This window comes from Ptychodera flava, unplaced genomic scaffold, assembly GCF_041260155.1.
Source record: "Ptychodera flava strain L36383 unplaced genomic scaffold, AS_Pfla_20210202 Scaffold_103__1_contigs__length_275955_pilon, whole genome shotgun sequence".
Lineage (NCBI taxonomy): Eukaryota > Metazoa > Hemichordata > Enteropneusta > Ptychoderidae > Ptychodera > Ptychodera flava.
In genome coordinates, this window is record NW_027248285.1 from 1 (window position 1) to 13,003 (window position 13,003).

Genomic DNA, 13,003 nt, shown 5'->3' on the forward strand with positions numbered 1-13,003 from the left:
CATACCTGTGATGACCTTCTTACGAGACCATCATAATTGCCAATTCAAAAACTTGGCAGATTTGACAGCTGTTGATATACCAACAAGGCAAAATAGATTTGAGGTAAGCTTTCCAATATTGCACATGATTTTTATTTCTCATTTGGTATATGTATATAGACCAAAGAGAGCTCATACAGGGTTTGCTTTGGCTACTCAAGCTGATTCACCATTCTGGCTTATAGTGTGAACACAAGAAGCCAGATTTTTTGAGAGGTGGGGTCAAAGGTTGCATATATATTAATGGGATATAGTCGTTGGAACTGTGCTCAAAGGTCATATGGGACCCATACGACCCATGGCAACAATGTATCCAAGGCACAAAGGTTATTAATGACAGTTAAAACATGTCTGTCATAATCTAACATCGTATGATTTAAATGTTGCAGCTATGATGATGAGGTGCATCCTGATACTGTGCACGAAATACATTGTTTGTAAACAAGAGACTCGCACAGGCGCAGTTCCGACAACTATATCCCTTTAAAGGCTCAAAATTCATAATTGAACACATACATGTAGAGTAATGATTTCAGAAGTCAGCCACTATTCAGTGTTTCCGCTGCCCGCTCGCCAAATCCCAAATAGGAGAAAAAAGTAGCGTTTGGCGAGAAGATTTCGGCAAAAATTAGCCAAACTTGCGAATCAAAAATTGCACCATGACGTCATCACTGTCTGTCCGCGCGCTGTCCTGCATTGAACCTGAGACGTTATGCTTTATCTCTGTGCATCCTGACCTTATGCGTTAGGAGATCGTATTTGTAACACATACAGTAATGAATAAAATTGTAACGAAATAGCTCACAAACCAAAAGTACCCATATGTTTACCATGACTATTTGACTAAAATGTTGCTAAGTTTTGGGTTGGACTACGCGCAATGTGCCTACAGATTACTCCGTGCACTGTGCAGTACAGTGACGGTCGTATCAACACTGAAGGATCGTAGCGACGGTGAAACTGAGCAAAAACGGCAAACTTTCCTTTTTTACTTAGGCAGCTCCACCAATATGGGGGAGAAACCACCCCTAACGCAGGTTCTAAGCGCAAGTAAAGCTATGAAATGGAAAGAAAGATTATGATCAGAGTAGGAAAGTCGACCGTGAATCTGAAAAGTTAGCTATAAACGGCATGATCAAAAGCACACGCATGGCTTTTTTTACAACGTAGAGCAAGCATGGAGCGAGTAAGGCACTCCTGAACAGTGAAAACGTTGTTGGTATATTGCTGCCAACAAGAAAATATCTTTACTGACGTTAGAAACTTGTGTGAATTGGCTTCCTTAAAGATAAATTCGCAAGAATTTTCAGTGTATTGTGACGTGATATCGTAAACAGATTTTCAGAGAAGGAGCTCGCTCGTCCGCTGAGTCGACATACTTCCGCATGCACGCGTCTAGTCGCGATATTTGAACATTTAACTTGATCGTCAGAGAAACAAAAAGATGTTTCTCCATATCAAAACATTATATGTTTTATATTTTAGGGTTCTGTTTACGTAATAGACATGAACATTTGGATTTATGAGCCATGATTTCAGCGATCCGTGGCATGATTCAAGCTGGCCGTGAATACGCACTGATGTTTTTGGTGATGAGACCCCTGACCCAAGTGTCATCAATACGCTGTGCGGTGTCCGAGCATCGCTTGCTAAATTCATGGAGCTACCAAAGCTCCATGCTAAATTCAAGCGTAAAGCAAATGTATTGAAAGTCTAAAATGCACATATTTCTAAAGTCTGAGAGTATTTTACTTTTGAACTGCTATGAGAATGGATATCTGATTCGTTTGAAAAACTAGTATGCTGAAGCAGGTTTCGTGCCGTTGTCTATAGCGATATGTACAGTATGAAGTACAGCACTGATAGCGATAACAGGTTTGTTACTAAGTACAGCTGCATCGCATACGCCTAACTTTGGGCAAGTATCGCTTGAAATTCGGACAAATTTTATGTTGTATGTGTGGCTGATGTTGGCACCTTGTAATCTGAACCATAAATTGGTGTTACTTTTAGTATCCTTAGTAGCACTAACAGGGTTTATTTCCGTCATTCTTGCGGAAAATGCAGACAAATATTTATTTTTGCATATTAATTAGTGAGAAATGACGTCATTTGTTATCAGTGATATCGGCTTGGCTAATTGAATATCTGGTGTGGCTAATAATTTTTTAGGGCTTCTAGCCAATTTGCTACAAGATTTTGGAACCCAGGGGAAACACTGCTTTTTCATCATTTGTATCCTTAGTGCTGCTTACTTCAATAAAATTAATACTTCACATCAACATTCTCGTGCATGATTATTGAACACCACTCAAACTTTCAATCACTTTCAAAGATCAGCCAAGGAAATTGTAAAGGACAAAAAAAAATACAGAAAAGATCAACATTCTCATGATCTTCATGAAGTGGCATGCCATGATCACATAGATAGTGATAGACAATCATGGCCAAAACAGAGCAAAGCTCAGAGACGATTTCTGAGCTTAAATGACCCAGTATTTTATATCACTGTTTCAAATCAAACTGATTACACGATACAGAAGTGACATTTTGGTATTTGATGCAAAATTATTCTAAAATACGCAAAAACAATGGAAGTCTGCATAATTGAAAAGCCATCCCTTTGTGACAATAGACCGAACATGGAAATAGAACACATACACCTGCTTGCAAGGGAAATGGTTCATTATATTGCCACATTGTTGACTTGATCAGACCACAACTTTCCAAGCAACATTGTATCTGAACACCACAAAGTGTTAGGCGAGCGGCAGGCTCACCTATTTTTCACACTTAATGTACCCACCTTACATACAGCCACATCATACATCATTTGAAAGCTTATTATCTCTACTTCAAGAAAATTGACGATGTGGAGCTGCCAAGTAGGGCCATAACCCCCTTATTTGCATAATTATCATGGGTACCCAATTTGCATAAATGTGATATAAAATTAGGAAATTCATTGTTAATTACTCTAAACATACTTTTAAACTGTCGAGTGATATATCAAATGAAAGGTATTTGCATGTAGAGTACAAAATTGATATCCAAAAAGATATTTAATATGGTTTTACTGAAATATTTTCATATTTATATTAAAAAAAATATTTTCCCCTTTTGAATAACAATATTTTAAAAATTTGAATACATACAGCCACATCATACAGCCACATCGTACATCATTTGAAAGCTTACTGTCTCTACTTGAAGAAATTAGACAATGTTTAGCTGTCAAGTGCGGCCGTAGCCCCTAATTTGCATAAATCCAACGAGTACCCAATTTGCATAATGCGATGTAATATTAGATATTTATTATTCACTACTCGAAACATACTTTGAAACTATCGAATGACATATCAAATGAAAGGTATTTGCATGTAGAATACTAAACAGACATCCAAAAAGATACTTAAATTCATTTCACTGAAATATTGTCATATTTATATTGAAAAAATATTTTCCGCATTTTCAATAACAATATTTAAAAAAAATTGATACAAAAATTCAAATCGTACAGCATCATCATACGTCATTTGAAAGCTTACTATTTCTACTTCAAGAAAATTGACAATTGGGAACTGTCAAGTACGGACGTGGCCCTTAATTTGCATAATTTACTTTGGTACCCAATTTGCATAAATGCGATTTAAAATTAGAAATTTACTAACTACTATAAACATACTTTAATTTATCGAGTGATATATCAAATGAAAGGTATTTGCATGGAGAAAACAAAATGATATCCAAAGAGATATTAAAATGATTTTACCAAAATGCTTTCGTATTAATGTGGAAGAATATACTTTCCCCTTTTGAATAACAATATTTTAATAATTTTAACACATAGAACCGCATCACACAACCACATCAATCGTTATTTGAAAGCCTATTATCTCTGCCTCATAAAAAATGACGAAATGCAGCTGACAAATAGGGCTGTAATCATTTAATTTGCATAATGCACACGGGTACCTATACGATAGAAAATTACAAAATCCATTGTTAAGTACTCTAACCCTACTTTTCAACTATCAAGTGATATATCAAATGATAGGTATTTGCATGTAGAATAGAATAATGAACTCCAAATATGTATTCAAAATATTCTTATTGAATATTTTCAGTTAAATCGTAAACATCTTGACTAGTTTTTAATATTCAAAATATTATTTAGTAAATACGAATAATGCTCTCGTTATGGGGATAAATATCTGAATTTGTTTTGCAATTGATTTTTTGTTTATTAAGGATACGCAGACTGGAACCTTTTCCTGTCTAATCCCCATATAGCTGAACAACAAGAATACATCAAACCAAGTGGAACTAATTCGGGATAATTGGGTCTTCATATTTTGCAAATTTTCTAAAACGGGTTATGTGCTCTATAGTTGAGTGTTGAAATATTACAAGTTACTCTTAAAAACAAGCAAAAAGAAAATAAGATGAGCTTAAATTTGCAAATTAAACCGACATTACTTCACCATCCATGTATCCCGAATTAGTTCCAATCTTGTTATAAATAGCTGTGTGTTGAATGGCCCTTTTGTATTACTTATGTCATTTTTGTTTCAATTTCTCTAGAAATCTTGTTTTGATGGAGACATCATTGGTTACTACATCTGTGTTACATCTGTATTTTCAGTTCAGTTATGTGGAATATGTAGACGGAAGGCACCACATTTCATTTATCGTATTTATTGTTATATAATGAAGGAAAAGCAACTCAACACACCATCCAAATCTTCGTTGTTTGCATTTTGTGTATGATATTGTGTATATTGTCAGTGTATATTATGTTTGGCTGTTTTATATCAAGTGTTAATTAGCCATGCCGATTATTCCAGTTAACAGTAAAATACTAACACCACTTACAAGTTGGTACCTCATTATAAAAATACAAGTGAACAAAATGACGCCCACCAGGAAAGTTCGTGGGCCGCCCAATTATAAGTGGATGATGCAGTCCAACCTTTCACAGATCAGAATTCATTGACTATTTTCTCAAACAAATCATGAAGAAATAAACAACATACGTCAAAGATACGACAGATTTTACACGGAAAATTGAGACAATAAAAGTTCCGGCCAATGCGAAATTGGTAACACTAGATATTGTTTCAATGTACACTAATACAATCACAATGAAGCAATGGAATCAGTCGACAGAGCATTAAATCAGGAAAGATCACCAAATGATTGCATAATCAAACAACCAACAACAAAATACAGGATAGCTATGCTGAAAATGATCTTGAAAAACAACACTTTCAAGTCAACAGTGAATTTTACCGTCAGGTATTTGGGTGCGATACGGGGTCTCCAGTTTTACCAGAAATTCCGGACAAAATGAGAATAATTCAGCAACACACTGAACAATTATCGGTCTGACTGAGATTCAGAGACGATGTATGATTCTCATTGGAACTCAACACGAGCTTAATGAATTCATATCAAACATAAACAAATGCATCATACTTTCAAATTTTCAAAAAGCTCTTCTCAAGAAATCATACCGTTAGACCTCATTATCTACAAAGGTTTCGGTGCAACAAAGAGAACATTCTCGACTGCAAAACACACACAAAACCAACAGATACATTGCGGTTCATGAAACCAAACGGCAACATTCAAGGGGCTTGTTAAACGCGAAACATTACAATACATTAGAACAATCATGCAACAACAAGGCAATAGAGAATACAAGATATTTTCGAGATAAAAGTAATGAAATGCGACCAAACGATTCTAAATCTTGTTAAATTATTACTAACTTTGGACAATCGGATGACATTTAAATGTTATTAAATTTTCATTAAATTAATTTCAAAACCTTGGAATCGTAAATAGTAAAAGGGAACCAAAACATTTTCAGGTCCCCTATATGCTGATCAAAATCTCCAAGTACCCCTCTACAATCTCCCAAAATTTTCGAATCCAACCCGAATTCCTCTGCCTCTCACCGTTATTTGTGAGCGTAGCCTAATCACATACATAAGAAACGGAAATATAAGCGTTACGATGATGCCAAACTTCACAAAACCTACAACAGTCCGATCTCCGATTCAAATGAGCGTACACAAATACAGCCTGAACGAACAGTAGACATCCTAGCTTCCGTACTTGAACAAACTGAACTTTCAGTGGAACAACTCGATTGGTAACACCTACAATCATTCAATCAGTGCGCATGTTTCACCAAAAGAAAATGAAGGACTGATGAAGACAACTCTATTCTCGAAAGGCAGCATCAAAGTATCGCAGTATCACATTAGTCTTGCCACCCCATAGGGCAGGACACGTAGATTAGGGCTACGTCTCGCCATGGCAAATCAACACAATACATAAAACGGCCAAACATAACATACACTTACAATATACACAATATCATATACAAAATTCAAACATCTAAGATATGAACGATGTGTTGAGCTGCTTTCTCTCGTTACATGTCACCAATCGTGTCTGCTGTCAATTTATCTTCCCCGCACAGACCTTTGTTCCTGCCAAGGCAGCGATAACTTTGACAACCCTTTTACTCATGACAATGCTGGTGAAGAAGAGGATGATGAATTCCTACAATTACTAGATTTACTGGAAATGACATGAATGATTTGGATCATGAATCATGCAATTACTTTGACTGTAGCTTACTCTGAAACATTGTTTCAACTACAGAGCTACATTTCAACAACTACAACAGTGTCGTTCATGTGGATCTTTTTGTTGCATTGATACTTTAGTTAATTTTTTTAAAATACCATTATTCAAAAGAGGAAATATTTATTTCAACAGAAATATGACAATATTTCAGTATAATCACTTTAATTATCATTTTTGATATCAATTTCGTGTTTTACATGCAAATACCATTACCAAAGACCATATATCACTCGATAGTGTAAAAGTGTGTTTAGAATAGTTAACAATGAATTTTCTAATTTTATATCTCATTTCTGCAAATTGCTTACCAGTGTAAATTATGGACATAAAGGGGTACGGCCTTCCTTGATAGCTCAATATTGTCAATTTTTTTCAAGTAGATATAATAAGCTTTTAAATGATGTATGATGTGGCTGTATGATAGGGCTGTATGTGTTAAAATTTTTAAAATATTGTTTTTCTTAAGGGAAAAATATTTTTTCCATATAAATATGAACATATTTCAGTGAAATCAATTTCAATATCTCCTTAGATATTCATTTTGTATTCTACATGCAACTACCTTTCATTTGATATGTCACTCGATAGTTTAAACGTATGTTTAGAGAAGTTAACTATAAATTTATAATACTATATCGCATTTATGCAAATTGGGTATGCGTGTTGATTATGCAAATTAGGGGTTATGGCCCGATTTAGTAGCTGAAATTGTCAATTTTCTTGAAGTAGAGATAATAAGCTTTCAAATGATGTATGATGTGGCTGTGTTTTGTGGATGTATGTGTTAAAATTTTGAAAATATTGTTATTCAAAAGGGGAAAATATTGTTTTCCATATAAACATGAAAATATTTCTGTGAAAACAATTTCAATATCTCTTTAAATATCTATTTTGTATTCTACATGGAAAGACCTTTCATTTGATATATCACTCGATAGTATAAACGTATTGATAGAGAAGTTAACAACAAATTTCAAATATTATATCGCATTTATGCAAATTGGGTACCCTTGTTAATTATGCAAATTAGGAGGTTATGGCCCTACTTGGCAGCTCCACATCGTCAATTTTCTTAAAGTAGAGATAATAAGCTTTCAAATGACGTATGATGTGGCCGTATGTAAGGTGGGTACATTAAACTCCTAAAATAAGGCCCTTTTTGTGGATTCGCCGCTCGCCTATGTCGTGTCATTCATTAATTACATACAAGTTCTGTACGGACAAGGGTTCTAGACGAGTCAGCTGCCACACTGATGACATGATCCCGATGTTTGTAAATCTGATCATTTTCACCAACATTTGTTTGTTTCAACATCCTCTTTTTGTTTGTGTTCCATAATGCGCCATATTTACACCTCGTTTGACCTGAGAGAGGTCATGAACATCAATCAAAATCTCCATTGACAATTTTTCAGCTTGTAGCAACAATATTTGTACAGTGTATAAGTTTGTTCATGTTTGCATGTAGACCCTCTTCTTTGGTTTGCACAACTACAGCAGATATGAAACACCACTGGCTGCTGTGCTCATGATGGGAAGTTATCACTCTGTATTGCTTGGACGCTACCGGTCCCTTCTTTTAAATGGAATCTTCCAGTCTTTGCCAATTCATGACCCTGTACTATACATACTATTTGTCTCATAATATTAAGGTTCCATGGCTGAGTCTATGGAACCTGCCTTTCTACTGGACAAAAGTACTCTACCTTCAAGTGGTATAGAGATGGCGGCTTTTTCAGTCCAGGTGCTGTTGTGGCTATCGATAGCAGTCTGATCCATGAAAATTGTTTAGCACTAGAAGTTATGCTTACACAGACTAGGTACAAGACGGTGTAGTGTGAGCTGCCTATGCTTTAGAAAACTGCGAAATCATGGTAGAATAATCATGCCTCGGGTGCAAGATGTGTTAGAAAGTTGTGCAAAGCTCAGTATAAACATTTGCTATTGGAGTTGAAGAACTGAGACTTTTTCATGGCAGTCACACCAGTATCATTACTTAACTCTTACTCGGTACAGGGACCAAAATAGTATAAACATGATGGCAATTAAGCTGCTAGACGTAGATACTTAAGATTTCTTTTGTCTTCTCTTTCGCACATGTATATATTTTGTCTACATATTTCTGGTTAAAAATAAAATTCACAAAAAAATTCACAAATTCAAAAATTCACAAATACTACTTTTTTTCAACAAAAACTATAAATAGAAATGCAGCAACTATCAACTTTCAATGGATTTTGTAGGCAAAAGAACAAAACTCAAAATTATTATGTGCAGTAAATCCCAGTGTTTGTGGATTGCCTGGGTTAATGGTAAGTCTGTTCTAAATAATTGCAGTCGCTATCTGGCAGATTCTAACAAGGTTACCGGTATGATATTTCAATGAATTTGCTGGCTGCATAGATTGAGCTGAAAATGGAAACCTTGTAAAAGGGGCTAATCCAGTTCAAGCTTGATGAAATCGGTTCTTTGATCTACTTTCCAAAGGACGGTTTCCAGAATGGTAAAGCTGGTTTGGCATGTCACACGACACTAACGCGAATATTCATTACGCACTTGAACGCATGTAACATGTTGTGGTTACACGTTGATGGGCTTGTTTTCCCTGTCAGCTATATTTTGATGACAAGTTATGCTGAGATTATGATTTGTTCAATTAAAAGTGATGTGACAGCTCTAAAACTGCTTCTGATACTTGATTCGATTGTAGTAAAATTTATCATTAAATTCATGGGATATTTTGACAGATCAAGATAACATCAGGAGACACATTGGCAGTGCTGTGCAGTGGAGAGAACACATTCAAACCTTTGAGTAATGCTGCTCAACGGCAATGATTATTCAATGTGTATTTTGGGGTCACAGCCTTTGGTGTCATTGCTTTGTGAACACTGAGCGAGTACATATTGAATTTGATCGCATACGGAGAAATGTCTTGAAAAAAGGTTAGTTGCAAAATGTGACAAACCTAAATCCCTTTGTCGCAATCCTGTAAAATGTGCTCACCTATGTGACTAAAATGATCGCAACTTTGAGCCCTGCTTTAGCTTACATTTAGCCCTTTATGTTACTCTTTTCAACTGTTTTCAAATCAGCTGATGATGGGATATAGTCTAACGTATGTCCACAATTTTAAAGAAATCAACCAGGGTTAAATTCACTGCTCTGGAAGTTTTTCTGCATAAAAATTGTTTAGAAGTTGTTTTTTTTCTTTGGAAGACCCCTAGGACAGCTTGCACTCACACAAATTTCAGCCACATATCTCAAAGCATTGAGACAAAACATAGGGAAAACCAATTCTTGAAAGGTTATGCAAATTATTATGTAAACAATGGTGACACGATGGTAACCAAAATGTTCCCCTATATCCAGGTTTTCTGAAAATATATTTTACGGGTGTTCTGAGGTTATTAACCACCAGAGAATTGTTAGCTTAAAAAGGTTGATTTCTTGTCGTGGAACCTTAATATGCAAAACTTTATTCTTATTGGCCGCCAATCTGGCAGAAATTTCTCGGGAGAATTGTGTACGTCATCTGTCTTATAGGGCCACTTTCATAATACTTGCCTCAAACACTTTGTCGTTCAAACTGCAGTGGTATCAAATATGTTTGATTGATTACCTTTATTTATTCTTTTTAGATTGCTTACAATCTCCTTTCACTGAGGTTTAACTCAAGAATTCGTGTGAAGACTTACACTGATGAACTGACGCCTGTCGATTCAGTAGTTTCTGTTTTCAAAGCAGCAGAGTGGTATGAAAGAGAGGTAAGTAAAAGTGCTGAGTCATTATTTAAGTCCTATGGGTTGATCTTTTGCCTTGAGTTGAAACAATATATTCATTGAACAATGTATCCTCCATTGTTTCTTTTGCTTCCATCAAGGTATGGGATATGTATGGTGTATTCTTTGCCAATCATCCAGACTTAAGACGTATACTAACAGACTATGGTTTTGAAGGCCATCCAATGAGGAAAGATTTCCCACTCAGTGGTTATGTAGAGGTAAGTATGCTCTGGATTTTATACAGGAAAACTGTATACTAATGCCATTATCTGCTGTTGTGTTGATTTGTGTCGCCCTTTTCTTTGCTCTATGCTTCTGGGTTCATTCCTTTATTCTCATCCCCTTTTCCAGTTCTGCATAACTAATTGAATATTCAAAACATGTACTGTTTTCTTTTTTTTTGAGGTGATGTATCTTTTGCTAATCCCTCTTTCCCCACATAATATCTCTTGTATCTTTTCCAATGCACTGTGTTCTCTTCCTCAGTAAACTTTTACAATGCTCTACTTTCCAAATTGAATTGCATTGAATACAACAGAATTATACCAGACCACAGTTACTGCAGTGAAGAGGTTTAACTGTTTCTGTTTTACCTCTCCACAGGTACGATACGATGATGAAGTCAAACGCATTGTTGCAGAGCCCATTGAACTTGCACAGGAATTCCGTAAATTTGACTTATCCAGTCCCTGGGAAACTTTCCCAACTCACAGGAAAGAAGATCAAATAGAAGCCGGAGAAACAGCTGCTCCTGAAGAAAAAAAGTAGATTTTTTTATCGCCAGTACAATGCCATGAACGCTTTGATATAAACTTGTACAGATAACATTATATTATGCTAGGAGAGAGAGAGTTATGAATTCACATGTCATTACAGTAACAGTGAAAATTCCTCTCCCCACACTTAATGAGATGGCTTTGTAACTTCACAAAGTACTGTCAATTACAGTGTGTGCATCAGCGGCAAGTGTTACCTCAGTATTTTAGAGCAAAAATACCACACCTTAGTACTGTCAAAGCTATTCTTAGTTCAGAGGTACCTAAGATTACACCATAGCCATGCCAAGCGTCATGTTACCTGGTCAAAATGTCTTTTGAGCTCTGAAATAGTACCGAAGTTAATTTACTAATAGGTCAGCTAAGATTGCACTGTACTGTCAACTACTGGTGTGTGTGATTGGAGATTCCACTTTTGTTGCATGTTTGTACAGATCATTGTATATTATAGTTGCAACATTGCCAAAAAATAAGGTGTTTTTTGTGGTCAGTTGCTAATAAACTTGTTGGAAAACTTTGTATTTGTCAAGATTGGTTGTCATTCTTGTGATTTTGAAGTTGGGATATTTATTGTCATATGATAGTCACCCTCTTTACATTTTGAAGTATTAAAGGGACAAAGCCATTTTTCATGAATTTTGTTTGATACGAGACGCTACTTATATTGTTTGACATGTTGAAAGATAATGAATGGGTGACCATGCATATATTCGACCCTGGTTTTAGACATGATACATGAAATCATCGCGAGAGTGAATAAATGGTCATGACCATTAATTCTTTTTCGCGATGGCTTCATTTAATTTGTCTAAAACCGGGGTCGAATATATGCATGGTCACCCATTCATTCAGTATCTTTCAACATGTCAAACAATACAAGTAGTATCTTGTATCAAAAAAAATTCATGAAAAAATGGCTGCCTTTGTCCCTTTAAATATATGAGTGCACTCAATTTCTAGATCCAAAATTTATATAACATTTGTTAGGTGCCATTGTTTCTGAGCCAGCAAATTGACTAACCTTTGATGAAACTTTTCAGAAATAGCTTCATTGCAAACATGACTGGTGAGTCTTTCAAGGCCTAGCTAGCAGACGCTGTCATCAAATATTTAAAATCCAAAAGCAAAGTTTAGCTCACGTTTGGTGTATAGTATACCAAAGAGTGCTTGTATTGTTGGGTTTCTGGATCTATGTGTGTTGCCTGTATGTATGTATATATGTATTTACATCCACATCAAAAACTTGAAAACAATGGCACCTACCGTCTTAGTATTTTATGTACAGATGCACCCATGATTGAAGTTGTGAATTTGTTTGAATGAACGTGTTAGTGTCAAAAATGTTCCAATGAAGTACAAAAAAGCAAAAGACACAAATTTGCTGAAATTCTATAACCATATAAAGCCAGACTGGGTTGGAACTTTACATGCTGGTTCCTTTTGATGACCTTAGGTTTCATTACAGTTGAGGCCATTATTCTTCGGTGGGGCAAGTTGGTAATTACCTACCAATTTAGCTAGGGATATTGCAATATACCAAGGGAACTTCCTAAGCCAAACTCTGTTTTCCTATCTGGAGCGGCAAGATGAAATCTAAACAAACACAGCGGGTAATGAGATTTTACAGCCAGCAATGGTGATCTGATACCGGGATGAACCATAAATGTACTCCACTGTCCGCTTTATATTTCATTTATTCTCTGTGCGATATTTATCATAGTTTCAACTTCATGTAGCTTT

General features: G+C 35.6%; 1 protein-coding gene across 1 annotated transcript; it reads left to right on the top strand.

The window, feature by feature from the left end:
• Positions 1 to 6: 6 nt before the first annotated feature.
• On the top strand, positions 7 to 11,779 carry LOC139126590 (NADH dehydrogenase [ubiquinone] iron-sulfur protein 3, mitochondrial-like). Its single transcript, XM_070692656.1, has 4 exons — positions 7 to 103; positions 10,344 to 10,469; positions 10,586 to 10,705; positions 11,091 to 11,779. Exons 1-4 carry the CDS (start codon positions 11 to 13, stop codon positions 11,253 to 11,255), a joined length of 504 nt encoding a protein of 167 aa, XP_070548757.1. The 5' UTR covers positions 7 to 10; the 3' UTR covers positions 11,256 to 11,779.
• The last annotated feature ends 1,224 nt before the right edge of the window (positions 11,780 to 13,003 follow it).

Coding starts and splice junctions, on each gene's coding strand:
- LOC139126590 (XM_070692656.1), top strand. CDS start 11: ATGACCTTCTTACGAGACCATCATAATTGCCAATTCAAAAACTTGGCA. Junction 10,470..10,585: donor CAGAGTGGTATGAAAGAGAG/GTAAGTAAAAGT, acceptor GCTTCCATCAAG/GTATGGGATATGTATGGTGT. Junction 10,706..11,090: donor CACTCAGTGGTTATGTAGAG/GTAAGTATGCTC, acceptor ACCTCTCCACAG/GTACGATACGATGATGAAGT.